The 22,042-nt window shown below is 38.0% G+C and overlaps 1 protein-coding gene across 2 annotated transcripts in view; it reads left to right on the top strand.

The window, feature by feature from the left end:
* The window catches only part of LUZP2 (leucine zipper protein 2), a 1,193,026-nt gene extending 1,174,696 nt beyond the window's left edge, over positions 1–18,330 (top strand). For both annotated transcript variants that reach the window (XM_085646302.1, XM_085646301.1), the window contains exons 11-12: positions 13,267–13,347; positions 17,921–18,330. In XM_085646302.1, the coding sequence (XP_085502428.1) occupies positions 13,267–13,347; positions 17,921–18,025 (186 nt within the window). In that variant the 3' untranslated portion in view covers positions 18,026–18,330. The remainder of the gene's footprint in view (positions 1–13,266; positions 13,348–17,920) is intronic.
* Positions 18,331–22,042: the final 3,712 nt, after the last annotated feature.

Genomic DNA, 22,042 nt, shown 5'->3' with positions numbered 1-22,042 from the left:
ATTCAAATGGGTGCGACCGAACACAAAGTCAAGGAAACCCCAATCGATTTGTTGAAATGTGTGCAAAATCAGTGAAGAAAACAGATTTTGTATTAGCTGTCTAAGTTGGGATTGGGTATCAAAATGGGTGAGCGGCATGGAGTGGCATGTGTATAGGTCATGTATCAAAAAGTCAAAAATTGTGTGGCACCCTTAATTTATACAGTGGTACTCAATTATACGAATAAAGTTTACTCAAAAATGTCCCAGAATTTGGGTGCATGTGGGTATCTCCCTCTGACCTGAGGGCGTAAAACAATAATCGAAAAAGCACTGTGTAAACCATAGACAGCGTCCCCACTTTGCACTCCTTGGGGTTGGTGACCCTTAATTTAAGGTTTTAGATTTCATTCAATCCTTCCATTAAATTTATGGAGAGTTCTTGTTGTAACAAGTCTTCTTTGTATTGTTTTCCACAATGTTGCACCACACTTGTGGACTGGCATAGTCATGAAATTTACTTCATGCACGACAATTTTCGTTGTGAAACATTCTCAATTTGTTTCATTTGAAATATTTCCATAATCCCAATGCATTTTGTGTCAAAGCCCTTCTTCCGGGGAATCATTCTGTAAAAATTAACAAAAGATTCAAGGGGTTGAAAATCCTCCTTAATATTGATAACTGTTCAGTGACCAATTTTAGAAAAAAAGAAGTAAGTAGAAAGTACCATTGCTCCGAATAAAAGTGAAGTGCTCCGAGTAAAAGTGAAAGATGGTGTTGCATGTCATGCAAAGCAAGAGTGCATCAATATTCTGTTAAAAAACGTGTATCAAACGTAAACCTAAGAAGTAAAACAAAATCATAGCGAAAGCGTGTCACGAAATATGGATAAAAATGAAGGCATGACTCTTTATAGATCTGTTACTCCGGCCTAAAATAGGACCACCCAACGTGTGTCATCAACAAGATAGTAATTTAAAGCATACCAAAAGTACCGCGATGTCAATAAAACACTCAGTCGGTCACTGCAGACTGCATCTCCATCTGTTAAACAATCTGTATAAAGAAACCCGTAAGCTATCAAAAATCCAGACAGGTTGAACAAGGAACCGACAATATCTACTGCAAACTCGTGAAGTCTTACCTTCCGTGCTGAGTGAAGTAAGTTAAACAGTGTTCACGGTGTCTCTATCTTAACGCTCGTGTCACCCCGGCGTATATCCATGTATCTCCGTATGTAAACCCGCATGCAAAAAAACAGAAATAGAAAAAGGGTTCCGATAACGGTCACCATCTTAAAAAAGTAAAAGTTCCACGTTTCGATATACCTAAACGGTGGCCATCTTACAATGGGTGAATACCATGTACTATCTAACTAAAACGGACTAATGATAGTGGAAGCAAGTACCCTTGACAGTGTAAAAAAATAAAAATAAATGTGAGACCAACTTGGCTGGTACTGGAGTGTGAATTGCAACTAAATGATGATAAGCCAAAAAATCATAAATTTCACATTGGTCATCAAGAAAATGGAACTGTAAAAAAAATTAAGGTTTGATCGCATGTCAATAAGAAAAATTAAAGGAGAAATCACATGTCAATATGAGCAATGTTAATGAATATGAAACAGTTAGTATAACTGGTATTACGCATTAGAGCTGAAGTTTAAATGGTCACCTCCTACTTATTAAACGTTTTTTTAAAGGAAACAACTATATTCAACTCGTTCATTGAGGCCCTTTGGCTGACATGCATCCAGAAGTTAATCAACGCTTACATGCCTTACGCTTACCTTAATTAGATATCACAGAGCGCAAAGAATACCAAGAGGTCTACCTTATGTAAAAACAATCCAAAGTTTACTGAGCACTGGTATGCCATTCTCAACAAGTGTTCGATAGACCTGCTTTTGTTGATTGTTGAGTAATTAGCGAAAGTGATTGAAGAATTGTAGAAAGAAATAAATCAAATGAAAAGGGATTTAAACACCAAACTATCTAATGAAGAGCTAGACACTGTGTTGAATGACATCAATAAACAGTTTGACACTTACACAAAAGAAATTAATGAAAGAAAAATAAGAAAATACAAGAGATATATGATAGATTACAAACTCGGTGAAATGTGTATAACTGGGCTGAAATATACGCTCAACGTAGACAACAGAGACCATTCTCCACAAGGTCTACAGATGGGGACAGTTCAACATCTTAGGAGTCAATTGACAAATCAGGACCCAGAAGTGATCGCCAAAAAAAGGATACACACCCACAGTGTTGTCATTACAGAACCATCTACCAGCTCTTCCACAGGACAACATTTTTTAGAGAGGGGCCAAGGCATAGACGTCGAACCCGGAGGGGATAAAGGTGGAAAAAATATGGATCAGTCCATAGCCAAGTCAACATGGAGTCAAAGAATTTGATCATAACTTTTTCCAGCACTACATTGACTAAATTCCAAATGAAGACCTTACAGAAAGGTGCATCCTTAGTACCCACACACTACTCCAGTGAACTTAAACTGAAATTGCAGTAATTTAAATTCACAAGGAATTTGCGCTTGAAACACTTTTTCAACAATGTGGTCACAATACATCCATCTTCTAAAAAGAATACTCTGTTGGGTTCAAAGAAAAAAAGTACGTTCATGGCACCTATTAGTAATAACATTCTTGATTTCTATGAAACTATCATACTTAAATAATTGAAGGAAGTACACAAAAAATCCTATTCAAAAGTTTCCAACCTAATGGTTAAAGAAGGACAGATCATCACGCAAGTAGTCAACAATCCTAACATAACTTGCCTCAAGGCAGATAAGGGAGAAGCACTAGTTAGTTTGAACACTACTTTCTATCGCCAATGTGTTGATGAATATGTGCATGATGAAACCACATATATGAAGCTACCAACGAATCCTATGGAAGAATTTCAAAATGTGTTTACAGATGATTGTTCAAAAAGCATGCAAAATGGGTACAATCACAGAGAATGATAAAAAAATACCTGTTACTGGATCACCCTAAAAGTCCACAACTGTACATGCTACCTACGGTGCACAAAAATCTACAAAAACCTACATTCCATCCAATCGTATCCACAAAAAACTCAATTCATGAACCCACCGGAAAATATCTTGACAGACATTTACAACCCATAAGGCAAAACATATCAACATATTTACGGGACACCACCGTTTTTTTAAAATAAAATCAATACCATTCAGTTCGATAAAGAAAGCGTTCTAAGCACGATTGATGTATGCTCATTGTACACTTCTATTCCCCACAATCGGGGAATCGACGCAGTGGAATCATTTCTCTTAAACCACACAATTGATGAAGATTAGAAAGTGTTTCTTCTGGAATTACTGCAATTTACATTGTTTCACAATTATTTTTGATGGAATTATGAATACTATCAACAACTGTCCGGAACATCTATGTGCAATTGAGCAGCACCATGCTACACAAATCTCTACTTGCACAGATTTGAAATTGACAACATGTTATCTAATCTTAACTGGTGCGACAATCTGCGGCCGTACTGGCGGTACATAGACAACATTTATTTAGGGTAAACATCCGAGTTACTACTGTTTTTAAATCATCTCAACAATATCGATGACCATATCAAATTCACAAACACCACAAGCAATGAGAAAATTACATTTCATGATGTATTATTCGCATGGGAATAAATTAGAAACAGATGTATATACCAAAAGCACAGTTAGGAACAACACCCTTCACTTCAACAGTTGTCACCAGATTTTGCTTAAGAAACACCTACCGTATTCCCACATACTGAGAGTTAAAAGAATTTCAGAGTTTTTGAAGCAAACAAAAGCAGGATAATTACTAAATTCAAAGAAAGAAAATATCCTACTAAAGTCATAGAAAATGCCATTGAAAGAGCTGAGCGAGTTGACAGAAATCAATTACTGAAGAATCAAAAAAGAGCCAACACAAGCAACAGACTAGTCTTTGTATCTAAGTTTTCATCTAGGAGTTACCAAATTAAAAAAGTTATGTTGAAATATTGGCCTATGATACAGAATGAGACTGATTTCAATGGTATATTTCATCATCACCCATTGTTTGCACATCAACGCACTAAGAATTTGAAAGAACTTCTTGCTAAACCATCTCAACCCACTGTCGGTACTCACAAAGGAACAATCCCGTGCCTAAATTGCGGGCACTGTAACAGTATCATCAAGGGAACCAGTATGACACATCCCACAAAAGGTACACCCAAACAACTGCATACCACAGCTACTTACAATTCCAAGAACTTGGTATACCTCCTAAAGTGTCCATGTGGTCTTATATATGTGGGAAAAACTGAAACGAAAAATTAAAGTTCGACTGACGGAACATAAAAGCAATATTAGGAATCATTTTGAGAAGTCACCAGTATCGACGCATTTTACCAACAATAACCACAATGTCAGTCAACTAACATTCTTAGTGCTTGAGGGGGTTCCTTTACTTGAAGGAGTTGACAACAGAAAGAGGTTATTACAGCGAGAACTGTTTTGGTTAAAAACAACTGGATACATGTTAGCCTAAGGGCCTCAATGAACGAGCTGAATATAGTTGTTTCCTTTGAAAAACTTTAAATCAGCAGGAGGTGACCATATAGACTTCAGATCTAATGCGTAATACCAGTTATAGTAACTGTTTCATATACATTTTCATTAACATTACTCATATTGACATGTGATTTCACCTTTAATTTGTCTTATTTACATGAGATCTAAGCTTCATTTTCTTACAGTTCCATTTTCTTGATGACCAATGAACAATGTATTATTTTTTGGCTTATCATCGTTTAGTTGCAATTCACACTCCAGTACCAGCCGAGTTGGACTCATATATGTATATTTTCTTTACACTGTTAAGGGTAATTGCTTCCACTGTCATTAGTCCATTTTTCTTAGATAGTACACGGTATTCAACCATTGTAAGATGGCCACTGTTTAGGTATATCGAAACTTCAGTTTTTTTGCATGCGGGTTTATATCTGTAGACATCGGGATACACACCGGGGTGGCACTAGCATTAAGATAGAGGCACCGTGAAGACTGTTTAACTTACTTCACTCAGCACGGAGGTAAGACTTTACAAGTTTGCAGTAGATATTGTCGGTTCATTGTTTTACTGGTCCGGGCATTTCATAGCTTCCGGGTTTCTTTATACAGATTGTTTAACAGACGGAGACGTGGTCTGCGGTAACAGACTGAGTATTTTATTGACATTAGGTCATTTGGTATGCTTTACATTATTATCTTGATGACACATGTTGGGTGATCTTATTTTAGGCCCGAGTATCGGGTCTATAAAGAGTGATCGCTTCATTTTTGTCCAACTTTCGTGACACGCTTTCACTACGATTTTGTTTCACTTCCTAGGTTTAAGTTTGATGGACGTTTTTTACCAGAATAGTGATGCACTCTTGCTTTGCATGACTTGCAACACCATCTTTCACTTCGAGCACTTCACTTTTATTCGGAGCATGGTACTTTCTACTTTCTTCTTTTTTTAAAAATTGGTCACTGAACAGTTATCAATATTAAGGAGGATTTTCAACCCCTTGAATCACTGAATCTTTTGTTAATTTTTACAGAATGATTCCCCCGAAGAAGGGCTTTGACCCGAAATGCATCGGGATTATGGGAATATTTCAAATGAAACAAATTGAGAATTTTTCACAATAAAACTTGTCATGCATAAAGTAAATTTTATGATAATAGTATTCCACAAGTGTGGTGTAACATTGTGGAAAACAATAAAAGAAGACTTTTTACAACAAGAACTCTACATAAATTTATTGGAAGGATTGAATGAAATCTAAAACCTTAAATTAAGGGTCTCCAACCCAAAGGAGCGCAAATTGGGGACGCTGTCTATTGTTTATACAGCGCTTTTCCAAATATAGTCATCCATAAAATATAGATTCTTGTTCTTCACTGGCTAACCAGTAGGGAATATGTTGCTCACTGGGCAGGTACACAAGAAATTCCTCAGAAAGAAGATTATGAATAAGAGGAATTCTCAATTAAAGCCGCAAACTCCTGAAAATGTGCTAGATTCACCTTTTTTTGCATGGCCACTCTTCAGCATTTCACATTTTTTTGTGATAGTTGTGCTGGCGTTTGTACTCTGGACCGGTTATGTGCTCTGACCCCGAGAGTGGAAGCGAAAGTGGCTAAACACAAATGGCATCTTCAACATTGAAGTAAGGCTACAGTAATTTGGCACAAGAAGTGCAACAGTGTCATAAAAGTTAATCGTCATATATGGACTGAATTATATATTTATACCACCCTCATGTGTGACTGGAAATATGTTTATCCCTACTACCCTGTTGTCTGAATAGTTGCAGTACATAAGTAGGATATGCTAAATGTTCAGAGCATTATTTCCCTACAGTGACAATCTACAAAGTATGAAACACACTATAAAGAATCCTGTCACTTTTCTGATGGGGAAGCCCTGTTTAGGTCGATCATTCGAGACCTCTTGTATATACTTTAGTATATACTTTTAAGTGTATGTGCTTTGTGGGCTCTGAAGATCAGCCCTAGGACTTGTCTGCTTCAGCTTAGGGAGACTTTTTTGCCTGTTCAACTGCCTCTATTTAACTGTCTTCATAGAAAATGACCAGTAGAGGTCAGTAAAATACCAGAATTGCTTTCTGCTGAGGGACTTTCTTATTTTATTTTTCTAGGAACTTCCTCGATTTAACTTTCTTGATAAAAATGACTAGCAGAAGTCAGTAAAATACCAGAATCACTTTAGCATTCACTAGATTCCAGTCCATAGAAATTGTCTTGCCGAAGACCCAGATTTTAGAGTAAAAACAGAGCTTTTGACTATATCATTTCCCACTGAAAGCCAATATTTCACTCCATGTGTTCCCATACCTGGGGTGTCACTCATTTTGGTGCTTACTTTCCCTCCATGTTAAAGAACAGTAGATGTTTCAGCACCCAGGCTAATGTGCTGCATAGCTAAATACATATAAGGTCCCAAAGGCAAGACTGTTTGCATTGCAAATGCTTGTTTTGATTAAAGGGTTTTCTTCACATATCGGGTTAGGGAATAACACAAAGTTAATTAAGTGTTCTTTTAATATTTATTAACTATATTGTTTTGTGGTGAAGAAAGATGTGTAATGCTCATATAAAGGTTTCTTAGTGCAAACCGATGTGAATTCAGTTCTGCAGTGCTTGCCTTCTGACCATTGTACCATTGATGAGATGTGTACTACTTCTCTGGCAGTAGAAATTAAGGTGCCACTGGGAGAAGAAAGGCTGGAAGGGTAATCACTGGACAGATAGCCAGGAATAAGGGAGCTGAGAGTGGACAGAAACACACTTGATATTGCAAAGGGTCAAGCTAGGTTTCATCCTTCTCACAAATTCACACTAAATATAGATTCACGTGAAGAAGACATCTACACTGGGTGTCGGAAAACACTAACCTTGTAATCCAGATCAAATGTATTTCTTTCTTTATTGTGAGATTTATAAAGATCAAACATGATCCCTGTGCATTCTTGCTCACTTTTTCGCATTTACCCTCTATCTCAATCAACTAGAAAGTATTGTTGTGGAAAGTTGCTCATGATGTGGTCTATGTCAGACATCATCCAATTCCTGCTCACTTGTATGTAGACAATACAGTTTTAATGCCAGAACAGCATTGGGTCTTCAACACTTATTAAATTCCTTTGTGGCTTTTTTGGATTCTTTGCATTTAAGTCTGAGTCTGAAAAAATAGACTCAATATATCTCGTTTTTATGGTGAATAATAATATTATTAGTAATGTTAACTCACATCCATACCTAAGTTAGTTATTTGACTCTGCTGGAACCTGGTCACATCTTTTATCTTCTAGATCAATGAATATTATGAGCTGATTCTCTTCTACGTTTGATTTTGCTGCCACACTCTGCAATATATCCTTTGCAGCTTCTTCAAAGATTTATGAGGCAAAATGTGTCTCTATTGCTACCTATTAAAGCAATTTCTGGGGGCAGGTTGATATTTTACCCCTCCAAACTGTGGAAAACCAATGTTTAAGGAAATTTGTATTCAATCTTCCGTGGTTCATGAAGAGTTAGGTGTTGATTTCCTTACTGAAATTTTGAAAAGGCAGTCCTTAGTACATTGGTTCTCAGTTTGATTGAAGCCAAAAGCCAAGTTAAACCACTTTATATTCAGGAACTGTCTTGTTTTGAATGGATTTAACAGAATTCCTAGCCTTCCTTTGTCAAGAGAACTTTTACTAAATTAGGGCGACCTTAAATTCTCAATAACCCATATAAGCCTGTGAAAGCATACTGTCTTTGGACAAAGAAAGCTTTTATGGATTTATCCAAGCCCATAAGGGAAAGTTCGGAGTTGGCTAAACCATCTGTTAGATCTCATGTTATGCTGTTATCCTCGCCAACTTTTGAATCTTACTCAAACCAAGGCCTTTTTGGAACCCTATAGCCTCAAACGAGTGACAGGATTATTGGATTGTTGGTACTGAATGAGGATTCGGTATCTACAATGATTGCATACCAATAAGGTGAAGTTGAATTTGTTTGTGAACACTGGTATATTAGTAGACATCAGGAAGTTGTATTGACCAAAGAGATTTATACATCTTGTAGATTTAGGTAATGGAAAATAATCCTGAAAAGAGATGAGATGGAATGTAATGCAGTTGTGAATGTGACAGGAATATCATGTTGAGAAAAGGATTTTATCTTAAATAGTGAGTCCTGAAGAAGTGGTTCGGAATACCGCAAAACACCTGCTGGCTGAGGCTGGTTATTTAGATCTGGGTTTTAATTCAATTCAGATATAGACTTTGAATAGGTATAAAATAGAAAATCACAATTTTGTATTTCTTCTAAATAAAATGTGAGAAACAACTTGAAGTATGAATATGAATTGAGCTCCCTACACTTTTTAAAAAGATTAGACCTAGGACTGCCTTCTCATCATAGCTTTTTAGTGACTAGATTTACACTTATTATGATAAATCATTTGCTGGCTGGTTGATCAAAGATTGTTCACCGCAACCTTGTAATTGTGATCTTGTTTTGAAACAGAACCCTATGCACTTTATGTTTTATCCTTTTTATGTGAACTTGTGTAAAAATGTATTATTCAATTGCTAAAATAGAAGTACGTTACTCAGGTTATATCCACCTTGATGAACTTACAAGTGCTTTTAGATCCACGTACCTGCTTCCATCTGGCATGGTGGATTGAGGAACTTGAACGATCTTTTATGATATACAGTAGATTTTATGTTGTTATATTATGATATTTTACGGAAAATTATTAGGTTATTGGTTATTTTACTGGTGTATTTTATTGTTAAAAAAATGAATAAAGAAATGTGTTGATGAGCCAGGGTTATCGAGAGCCTTACAGAATAAACAAAGAACATGTTACATAAAGGATAGGTAAACCTGGTTCAACAGTTATTTTGTATTGTACAACAAGAGCATCCCATCCACTCGGGTCAACCTGGGTACACACTTATATTATAGAACAGTGGTCCCCAAATATTTCATTTGAAGAAAGATAATATGTGCAATGAAAACACTGTTAGGAATGAATGCTCATGTATACATCATCTACCAACAGTCTTTTTGTCCTTGAAAGAAGTCTATTTAGTATAATCATTAATTATATTTTATCAGAGTTGTCAGAATATTAGTAGCTCAAAAAGGTGTGCTGAGTGTCCCCAGTGAAAAAGAAAACTACAAGGAAAGAGCAATGTACAGTAGCGAAGAAGTAACAGGTATGTGTTAAAAAAACAACCCAAATTATATTTTATAGTTGCAGGCAAACATATATCTGTAGTCTGGCTGAATCCTGACTGCCAGCAAGTTTGTTGCTTGTTGTATTGTTAACAGTATCTAGACCCTATTGGTAACGTCAGGGTCTCATCAGGACAAGAAGATTTAAGGGACATTCTCGGGTCGAGCGACACTCAGAAGAACAGTGGTCACAGGGCAATCATCCAGTAATTTGGCCTGGATACAATTGTGTGCAGGTGAAGCTAAATAGTGTAGGCACCAAGCAGGATATAAAAAGGAAAGCACTAATGGATTGAATGACCTGTGAGTGCAGAGGAGGCAGTAAGAGGGCAATTAGCCTGTCGCTGAAAGCATAAGACAAGCAATAGTCTCCTTGTGTTGCCAATATTCAAAGGCAATCTAGGGTTAGGGTGCTGGTGCAAGTATCAGAAGTAGGCAGATGCCTTGTCAACTTCGAGCCAGGAACAGCAGGAGACAACAGACTGGCACAGTAAGAGTCACTGTCTCTCTGTGGAATCTACAAGGTCAATATATGTGTAGAGAAAAACAAAATATATATTGCTACAGAGGAAAATTCTATACCTATTCTCCTATTTTTCCGTTTTGAACCAAAGTTAGTCCATGCTCTTTTTTTAGGCCAGCGAGGAGGGGTTTGTGCATATTTCCAGCAGTAGCAAGTTCCAGATCCTGGGACCATTTCTTGTGAAGGGCTATAATAGGATCTCTCTTTCTGGAATCCAGTGGACTCTAGGTGTAGTGAGTTTGAGTTTTTCAGGGAGTGGCAATCTCTGGAAATTGCAATTGCTTGGCCTGGCCTTTTAGGGTCCCATAAAGAAGCTCTTTGTGGGTGATACAGGATACATTTAATATGCAGTGTGCACAATGAATGCTTCTGTTATTCTCCCTATTTACAGTCAACCATACACAATGACTATATGTTGGTTAACCACAGACCCAGGAAATGAAATGTGGGATAAGAGATAAAATAAATACACTGGCTATTGCCTATTTGACTTTTCACTCTTCTGGCACTGAATGCCCATGGTCAATACTGGTTATCTAGAGACATGACTTCATTGTGATATGGAGTCATTATTACTTGACTGTAGAAAACACTTATCTTTAGATTATCTATTTGTCTTAGATTCTAGCTGTTTAAAAGAAATGCTGACATTCCTCCAACTGGAGCATAAATTAGTTCGCTGAAATTATTGTTTTAAAATATTTGCATTAGATCTTACATTTTTCCTTTAACAAGGCAAGTCCTTTCTGTGTATATATAAACTTACACTTCAGGGTATCGAAAAACATTCAAGGGGCATTATTTGACAAATATTCAGTGTATTATGTAGCACATACTAATACCAAATCATATTTTCCCTTAACACTCTATTCCCTCCCTAAATACAAAACAACTGTATGGTGCATTGAAGAGAAGATCCTTTCCATCCCTCCACCTAAATAGGATCAAAATAAGTGAAAATTATAAACTTCTTTTATCCTTCAAGGTAATTCAAAGAAACTACTTCCAACTGTCAATGTTTGGTTTCAGCTATGATTTAAATCCTCATAATGATTCTCAGTATTCTGCTTCAGGTTCCCAAACTTGATTTCAAACAAAAACAGGTAATCTTTAAAGTTTTCTTTGTTCTGGCAACAAGGCCTCGCTGTAGCAACAATATATCTCAATTGCCTATCAGGGACCAATGAACCATGAGGAAACATATACCAGATACACCAAAAATGACTGATGCCATTTATAAGCAATGTGTGGGTTCAGAGGACTAATGGGCAGCGCAGTTTATGTTTAGGTGCAGAGGTAGTGTACATCCCCCAGGACACAAAGTTATTTGACAAATAGAATACACTTAGCATGATTAAATTGAAGTATTGCACTCGCACACCTGCAATACGCTGGACGCAGTCCAAGAGTCATAATGTTCAGATCTGCCTTAGGCTTCTTGTTGCTGCTTAATTTGTGGGAAACCTTATTCCATTACAGTTAGAGGTGGTTTGGCAGGGGTGATTCCTCGTATGCATATGGCATTACCTAGGCGGGATTTTAAACCTCTGATCCCGGAGGAAGGTCCATCATTTTGGACAAAGGATTCTGGGATCATGTACAAGAAGACAAACATAAGCTGCTGTGATGGTGAGATTGGTGGACTGTGGAAATTAAGATAAGAATAGAATTAAGAATATAATTTGATCAGAAGGTGTCACCACTTCATAGTTAGCGTGCATAATATAAATATACATCTCACCAGCTGAGCAGTACTGGACATGCTGCAGTGGTAAAGGTTCTTTGTGGTCTTGCCTATAAAAAAGGCTGAAGTGTGGCCTACACACCAACTACCTCCCTGGGACAAGATATGCTCTGCAGGATCAGGTAGTTGGCATCATGTTTTGCCTCAGGGACAGAAAGCAGTGTTGCACCTTCAGTGGGAGAACAGTCTACACAGTTGGGCATAGGCTGAACTAGACCTTTTGAGATTCCTAGCTGTAGAGAGATGTGAACTCACAGCTTGCCATGCAAGCTTAGGCACTGCAAGGTAAACCAGGCATAGTTGTTCTAGCACATAGAAGGGAAAGACCCTCTAGAGTTTGGTTAGGAGTATAATGGTTCTATAGAAGGAATGCAACATATTTGGCTACAAATATCTGAAATGTCCCAAGCAGAGCTATTCAATCTAATTTCGAGGCTACCATGCAGTTGCTGACCATTAGTATTCATGGAGACATAGATGGCTATGGCCTCCTGTCTTGACCCACTGGAACAGTTTGAAAAAAAAAGCTGTGACTAAGGAGGTCACTAAGAGAGAGGGAGTAATATTGTAAATCAATGGTGCTCATAGCCCACCAGTCTGTCATTATCCATCTTCTATTTAGAGTGAGGTAAAGTGCTGGGATTCTGACAGCACAACCTTAGGTAGACCTGCAGTTGGAAACCGCTTGGCTGACAGCCTATCTACCACAGCACAATCTGGTTGTAGTCACATTAATCCTGTTTTATTTAGGCCAGGCCAACCATCTTTATGCATGTTTGTCCTGGGCAAAGAAATCAGAGAAATCGCTCAATTGCCTCCACACAAAAGGAGAAAAGTTCCTCACTCCAGGGTCATTGATGTTTTGTATTTGAGGAAAAAACTCCTGCATTAAAAGTCTACAGATGTGAATTGTAAAGAAAACAATTAAATGTATTATTGCACAGCTGCAGCAATGGGTTACTTGTGTTTATAGTATGGATTGGTCCATACACTGTCAAATTGAACATTGGTTTAATGTAGAGTGCAATGTGTGGTAATTACATCCTAAACACTTGTTTCTTTTTTAATTTATCACCTATTGAGTTGACATTTGCTATAAGCGGGCAGTTGCCGTATTTGTTTCGCGTACTATGCAGTTGTTTTTAAACGTATAAAATATACAGATTCCTTTTCTACGCAGGTTGGAAAGAGGTGTATTTTGAACAACAATAATGCTTCCTCAACGAATACCAATGATGGGTCGACTGATTTAAGCATTCAGGTTTGTCTTTATATGCATGTTTCAGTTCTTCAACCTTTAAACATGACTCAAAAACTGTAGAACCTGGATTTTCACAGTAGCTTTACAATATGGGGCTGTACCCGTTTTAAGAAAAAGTGCGTAGGGGTACTTGTTATAAACACAGTGGCAGCTCTGATAAAGCACTCAGTTAACATTGGACACCGAATATTTCACATATCAATGTATTTTGTTCAGGGGTAATCTTGACTGAAGAAACAGACAGCCAAGGTCCATTGAAATATTGATAGGATTGACAAAGCTGGTAATTCTTCTAAAGAACTGTTTAGAGTATTCAATTAATGTACAAAGGCGCATGCCTGTACATCTATCTTTCCCGCCTCACAATCTCTGTGTGACGTTTTTGCAGACTACTTGGAGGGGAAAATCAAGAACATTTTGTAATCTTTCTGTGAATAAACAACTCTCCTCTTACCTGGATGACCGTCTTTTTTTGGATCCGATGCAATCTGACTTTAGGGCCTTTCACAGCAAGGAAATGATTCTGGATTCCATAAGACTATCCATAGATGCCTGCCTCCAAGCGATGTTAGTGTTAGCTGTCTTGTCACATTGGGCCATAGACTATGAGGTAGGTATCCACAGAAAATCTTTGAGTTGGCTTAAAGATTTCTTGGATAATAGGACACAGATGGTTTCTCTTGACTCTTTCAAATCTGGGACTATGGTGTTGGACAAAGGGTTCCCTCAGGACTCCTCCTTGACCTCTTCTCTTATTTAAATCTATGTGCTATCCTTTGCCTAAATTGTCAAATCCTGTGGCTGTGAAATAATCTCATATGCAGGTGACACTCAATTAGTCATTTCTTTTGGGAACAATCCAGAAAATGCCAAAGTAGGTTTACTCATTGCATGAGGAAAGTAACCACCTGGATTACCTCAAACTGTTTTTACAGGCTTAATGGAGACAGGACCAAGTCTTTGCTGTTTGGAGGGCCTAGGCATATTGGGTGGATAACTGTTGACCTTCTAAGTTAGGCTCTGCCCCTTATCCCAGGAAGGCAGTTACAAATCTCAGCATTCTGGTTGACAAGAATCTCTCTATGAGAGAACAGATTATGTCAAATTGTGGCTCTTGTTTCAGTATTATGTGCATGCTCCAAAAAGTGTTTTGTTGCCTCCCATTAAGTTCTAGGAGAACTCTTATTCAAGACCTTTTAGTGAGATGAAGGAATTACAGAAATGCCTTGTGAGTTGCTTCTTTCTAAACTGCAAGTTGTTCAAAATAATGCTGCACGTTTGGTCTGTAAGATTCATTCTAGTTCTAATTCAGAGCCCAAACCAAAATTACTTCACTGGCTTCCAGTGACAAAACAGTCCCTGTTCAAGCTTGTCTAGATCATAAATCTCTGGCTGGCACAGGTCCACTCAGTCTGCAAGAGAAAAGTCTTTCTTACTTACCTAGAAGGAATCTTAGACCTAAGGATCAATTGTTGCCTTGCCCTGCCACAATGCGAGATATGGTGAAAGGTCATTCTCCTATCTGACTCCTCATCACTGGAACAAACTTCCTTTTCATACCCATTACTGTTTGAACTTTAACAGCTTATACAAATGGAGGATAGCGGTTCCTATCAAAAGAGAGATCGAGTAGGGTGTAGTTTGAAAATCTAGTGATTGGGGACATCTTCCTTATTCGAAGATTGAGCCATCACACACCCAAGTGGGTGTCATGCTTCATCATGGAGCTTAGGTCCGCATGGGGCTGGTGCTGCAATGCCCCACGGGACACACAAGAGGGTTCTTTGGTGGAGATATTCTCTTTAAGCAGTAAAGATGAATGAGGTTCTGTGGAGGCAGGGTAGTGAAAATGTATGCCTTAAAACTACCTAAGGGGTACAATTTAGGTTCTTTAGTCCATGATCCCCTTGGCAGTGTTAAAAACAAGAGTGCGAATATTGTCAATGCGGTTTATGGGTCATGACAATTTTACAGTGCGTGATCAAAAGGTCTACATGTTTCACACCTAAGTGGTCCAGGAGAGTGTGTGGCATTTCTTCAGGACCAATCTTAGTTAGTGAGTAATCCTTACCAAACACCTCAGCGGGATGTGCATACTTAAAGAGAATGTGATCTTAGGGGATACCTTAGGTCATTTACACAGACCCACAACTTACACAGAATGAGAAGAAAAATCATACAGTATAGAAGGAAGTTTACATAAATTCAGTACATATGATAAGTAACTTTCAGAAAACCTCCTGAGAAAATCGAGGTAGGTATTTGGAGTTATCTTTCAAATGCTTTAGAATTGTGTCCAAAACCTGCTAGGTACCTAATTGTAACTCCTTTGTGATTGATGAAAAAAAGAGCACACAACTGATTAGATGAGTGACATGAAGGTGGTAAATTGACATTATCATATCAAGACAAATAGACATATACAAATTATATTTAGATATCTAAACACTTCAATACCCATTTAGTATTGTATCCAAGCCTGGGTAGGAATTGCTCATTCTCTCTAGTTTATTGGCCATTGTACCTAAGATCAGGGCAGAGAACCGTGTGTAAAATGTGGCTCAAAACTGTAAGAAATATAATAAGTAAAATTAATTTGGTTAGGGATTGGAGCAAGTGCGTGTGGCAGTCTTGGAGCATGCAGCCGTTATTGAAGCACTCACATAGTACAACGCTGAGTTTCACTCATTACCTACCCCTCTCTGCCCATCTGGAGGTAGTGTGCTGGGCAAGGGGTGTTTATATATATATATATATATTTATTCCTAATCAGGTGTGTGTCGTATGTCTGAATATTTTCCTGTTTTTTGGATCACGTGATGTCAGGTCATACAGGTGCGGCCATCTTAACCTAGTCGATATAGGTAGGAGGCATATATTGTTTCGATGTGAGAAAGTATCATTTTTAGAGAAATCGGCCAGCCCACCTGTGACTGTGTGTAGGAATTCGGGGAACTGGATCCTGTGTTTTGTATGTTAACCTTTACTGGGCTTGTACAAGTGACACTGACTGGTCATGAGTCGGGTGGTTCCAGGTGTAATAGATAACACTGAAGTACAAATCTGTGTGGCCATCTTAGTGTGAGGAAAACAACTCTCTGACTGAACTATTGTCTAAACACTGGGAAAGAGATGGCCATTCATAACATTTCAAAATGTGCCAGCCCAGCCAATGTGGCTGCGGCAATAGCCGGACCACAAAAGAGTTGTGTCTAACAAATACGACCCACAGCACATTGAACGAACACATAGGGGACCCAATGGGTTGGTCTTGTATTCACAAGCCAAATCGCAGCCATCTTTAAAAGGTGCTGATATTAGTGTAATGGCTATTAGGTTAGAAAGAAAAAAGGGGGATTTTTAAGTGAGGTTAGATGGATAGATACCTCAGTAGTCCCACTCAGAGAGAGAGGACTAGCTTGCACCCCAATGGCTTATTTCAGAGATAGATAGATCAGCCTGTGTGGTAGTGTCAGTCCATATTAGATTATTGGCTTCTCCTGGAAAGGAGTATTGACTATAATCCCTAACTGAAAGAGATTTGTAATGTTATGTGACCATTGCTTTTGGGTGTGTCCAGGCCTTGTCATGATCATGGGTGACTATGAGTCATGAGCTTCACAACAATGTGTGACTTGGGCCCTCCAGGGAAGGCGTATGTACTATCATCCCTAACTGGGAGAGATCTGTAATCTTATGTGACAATTGCCTTTAAGTGTGTCCAGAGGGTATCATTATCATGGGTTACTCAGGGCATGTGGTTCACAGTGTTGCATGACTCTGGGTCATATAGTTCTCAGCCTCATCTGTTGCATTCATGCTACGGAATGTCGTCGTTCAATCGACCCAAGTGTGTTTCAGATGAAAAATCCAGCGTTGTTCTGTATTGAAGAGCGACCCTTGGACCCAACGCTCATTAGTTTCCAGAACAGTCTACATTAATGTCATCTGGTGTGTGATTGACAATGAGAAAATGTACAGACATGTTTGTAGTGATGCATCTGCAGTGCACATTGCTGCAATGTTCCATTATTCTGATCTTGATTGATCTTGTTGCCATTCCCACATAATTCAGTGCACGTGGGCAGGTCATCAGATATATACAAATTTTGGTATTACAGTTGGTGTGCCCCTTCTTTGTCCAAGTATGTGATTCATCTAGGTGGGTCACCTTTGTGACTGTAGTGAATGAGCATACAGCACACATACCACATACCACCTGGGTAGAGCCCTGTTACTTTTTAAAGCAAAACAATAGCATGGTAATGTAGGAAATAATGTTGAAAACAGTATTGCTTTTCTGTAATTGGTGCTACTGGTAAAAACACTCATACAAAATGTTGGGTCACCTTTGTGACTGTAGTGAATGAGCATATAGCACACATACCACATGGGTAGAGCCCTGTTTCTTTTTAAAGCAAAACAATAGCATACTAATGTAGGAAAAAATGTTAGAAACAGTATTGCTTTTACATTAATTGGTGTTCCTGGTAAAAACACTCATACAAAACGTTTACTCTTCAAGTTGTTAATATTCTAATGTGTTATTTTTTTAATTTAATTTGCTTACCAGAAATTACATGGCCCTCCTTGGATTAAATCTGATGAAAGAGCAACGATGGATAATCATGTAAATAATAGAAAACAATTCAACAAAACAGAAGAACAGACATTGTAAAAAAAGATTGAAAAAAGAAGGAAATTTCTAATTTGCTCTTGTCTGATATTTCTTTAAGTCTGAAGGCATGGACTTGTTCTGGTTTCTAAAGCATGTAACTTTTTCACAAAAATCTGAATGTTTGTAAACTAGTCTGGGAAGTTTTCAAAAAATGATAGACATGTTAATATATTTTAGCAATAATATAATAGAAGTGGATGTGTGAAACAATGCTTTGTAATACAGTCAACATTTTTGAAATATTATGTTATTTGATCGATAATTGCTTATTATAAATGAGTTTGTTTTTTAAATGTCTGACATTCAGAAGTTCTATTGAATTTTCTTTGCATTGCACTTGAGATAAAAAGTCAATGGTTCTACAAATAAAATTAAAAAACAATGCTATTATAACATGTGTGTACTGTTTTTCATGCTAGACATCCCCAGGAATAGATAAATGGATGATCTACCTGAAAAAGTATCTATTTCTGAAAGCAAGATTTTGAGTAACTGAAAATAAGGAGTGTGGCTCAAGAAAGAAAGTTTTGTTCAAAAATGCTTTTTGTTCAACTTTGGAATTCCAAACTTTAGACTTACAATGGATACGTGTGGTATGAGTTTTGCAGGTGGAGTGGCACATCCAGTAAGAAAAAGGAAAAAGGCAATCCTGTGTTTAAAAAGTATTTAAGTATTTATTTTTAAATATAAATACAAGGAGCCCACAGGAGCAGGTCTGGCCGCAAGCAGATCCAGAGACAACTGACTCAACTGTGAGTCTGAACAGTATAAATAAAGCTTAGTGAGGTTTGAAAGGCAACATGCATCCGCGCGCAGAACCAAGCTGTCTGCATGCTGATGCATGTTTTAAAGATAAACAGAATGTCATAGCCATGGACATTCTGGCGTGCGCGGTGTGCTCAGCGCGTGAACGAGTCAGGAAAGTAGCACTCATATGCGTGCACATGCTGCCCGAGAGAATGCTTACAATGCTTCAAGAATCATGAAGAGTCACCGTATAACACCATCCCACTTATAAAACAAAAGAAAAAAAGAAAAATAATAATAGGGATATCTTACAAACAATACTGCTAATCAACTTAAAAATCGTTAAATTTGGTAGGCAATCAACAGTGCATGCAAGCCTTTGAGAAACAGTTAAGGAGGATGCCTCTCCTGAAATGTCATTCTGAGAAGAAATTGAAATAGATACATCAGAACCAATATTGACCTCATTAGTAGGTAAAACTGAATTGCTTGAAGAAGGTTCTTCAAAATCAGATACTGTTAAATCTAAAAAATTTGAATCGTCCTTTCTTATGCAGGATATTTTACCTGCCTGCTGTTTGGTAACATGTACTAAATCTCTCTTACTCCACCAACATTTTCCTTTCAATAATGCTGAACCTTTTGACCTTTTTTCAATTTCTACAGGGAGAGACCATTTGGACTCTCCTTTTCTTACTCTCCTAGGAACTTTATTAAAAAAAAGTCTCCCACTTTCAATTTGCTCTCAAGAATTCTATGCCTGCGATCAAAAGCTGCTTTGCTTTGCTGTTGTTTTCTTTCAACTCTTTCAGCTACAGCTTCTAACCATTGACCAGAAACTTCTTTGTTCCTGTTTCTGACCCAATCTGGGCATAATGAACACCTAGGCAACCTTTTCCTTAATAAAAGAAACAGTGATACTCCAGTTGTGCTGTGAGGTGAGAGTGAATTTGACCAGGCTTTTTTAACTAAAAAGTCTTTCATATCCCACCCCATTGTCAAAGCTGTCTGAACTCCTACTTTTAGAAAGCGATTCATTCTTTCAATGAACAGAAGGAGAATAGAAAGCTGTGTTTAGGTGTCTGATGAAATGCTCATCTAAAAATGCACAAATTTTCCTAGACACAAAGTGTGTGCCGTTATTAGAGACTAATTCCTTTGGAACATCTTCAGTGAAAAATATATTCCTCAAAAAGTTTATGACTGAATCAGTGTCGGGTTGTGATGTGAATTTGAAGTAAACCCATTTGCTTAAATAATCTACAAATACCATGGGATAGCGTTGCCCTGAAGGCAATAATTCAAACGGTCCTGCAAAATCCAACGCAATCTTACACCAAGCTTCCTCAGGCAAAGGAACAGGCATAAGGGGTGTTTCATGTCTTTTCCAATGTTTGACCGACACTAAACAAATGGGACAATCCTCAACAAACTTTTCTACTTGTGACTCCAATGATGGTAACCAAAAAATTGCTTCAATGCTTTGCATGTGCTTGAAATTCCTAAGTGACCAGCATGAGCTTCTTTGATAAGAGACATTTTTAGGGAAACAGGTGGGACACAACGATCTCCCCTCACTAATACTCCTTGCACCATCGCCAGTTCCTCTAAAAAGGTTGCAAAGAAGTTTCCACACTTCTGATTGTGAGCCAGCCTTTTCTTTTATAAAATGAGCCACCATTACTACAGCAGGATCCAAAGCAAAGAGAGGCAGAATTAGAAATGACCTCATCGACCAATGCAACAACACATTCGTCAGAATTCATATCCGCTTTAACATCCTCATAAATAGGTAGCCTGGAAAGACAGTCAGCTCTGATGTTTTTTCCCCCTGGTATGTATTTCAATTTAAAATTATGCTCTTATAACTTGGACAATATCCTTACTAAACGAGAAGACGCCTTACCAGATCTATTCCCATTCAATAAGTGTAACAACGGTCTGCGATCATTGAGCATGGTAAAGTGCTGTTCCCACAAAATTATTTTAAACTTCTCCACAGCCCATAAACAAGCTAGTGACTTGCTCTATAGTACTATAACGAAATTCCGCTAAAGACAAAGAGTGAGATGCAAATTCGACTGTGTGTTCTTTACCTTAAATAGTTTGTGAAAGGACTGCACCCAACCCAACCTGACTCGCATCCACTGTAAGGATGCATTATTTGTTAGGTTTAAAAGGGGAAAGTGCAGGCGCTACAATCATTAATTGTTTCACATTTTCAAAGGTAGTCTGTGTCTCATCATTCCAAATACATTTCTGCCCCTGTTTAAGCAGCTCTCTCAAAGTTTGTACCACAAATGAATATCCCTCCATAAGCATTGAGTAGTACTCACTCAAACCTAAAAATGAGCGTAATGACTCCTTATCTCTGGGAACAGGAGCATCTTTAATGGCTTTTACCAAACAAACTTGCGGCAAAATACCATTGGTTCTAATAGAAGCCCCAAATAATCAAATTCCTTCACATTAAACTGACATTTATCCAACCTGAGAGTGATTCCATGTTCAGTGAATTTGCTAAGAACCTTGTCCAATATGTTGTCATGTTCAGCAATGGTTCCGGCAAATATAACAACATCATCCTGATGAGCCTGCACACCAGACATATCCTCTAAAATGGTGTTCATTAGTCTCTGAAATACACTGGCGGCAGCTGCTAGACCAAAAGGCAGTCTAGAGAATTTGTAAGCACCAAGGGGTGTGACAAACATGGTGAAACTTTGAGAATTAGGATGAAGAGGAATTTGATGGTATGCAGATTGCAGATCCAATAAGGAAAATGGTTGAGCACCACCTGTTTTGGCTAACAATTCCTGAATATTGGGTAAGGTATGACTTTCAATGACTATACACTTGTTAATACAGCGAAAGTCTGCACACAATCTGATGCTTTTGTCCTTTTTGCGCACAATAACTATGGAACTGACCCATTCAGAATTCTCTGTTTTAACAATTACCCTCTCAACTAACATTTTGTCAAGAAGGGATTTGAGTTCATCCCTGACACTTAACGGAATGGGGCTAGCTTTATGAGTGACAGTAACGGAGTTTTTTTTAACACAATGTTGTGTAAGTACTTTTTTAACACAACCTAACGAGTCACTAAATACAACCGGAAATTTCTGGTTCCACACTGCTAAATTAGACTCCTCAAGTGAGCACAAGGAGGTAAGAAAAAGATCATGAATCCTGACAGGGGGATCACCACCAGGAACTAGGTAGATTCCTAATTTATCAAGATCCTTCCACCCCACAATAGCTTTTCCT

Source organism: Triturus cristatus, chromosome 3_1 (genome assembly GCF_964204655.1).
Source record: "Triturus cristatus chromosome 3_1, aTriCri1.1, whole genome shotgun sequence".
Taxonomy (NCBI): Eukaryota; Metazoa; Chordata; class Amphibia; order Caudata; family Salamandridae; genus Triturus; species Triturus cristatus.
This window is presented reverse-complemented; position numbering and strand designations above follow the sequence as displayed.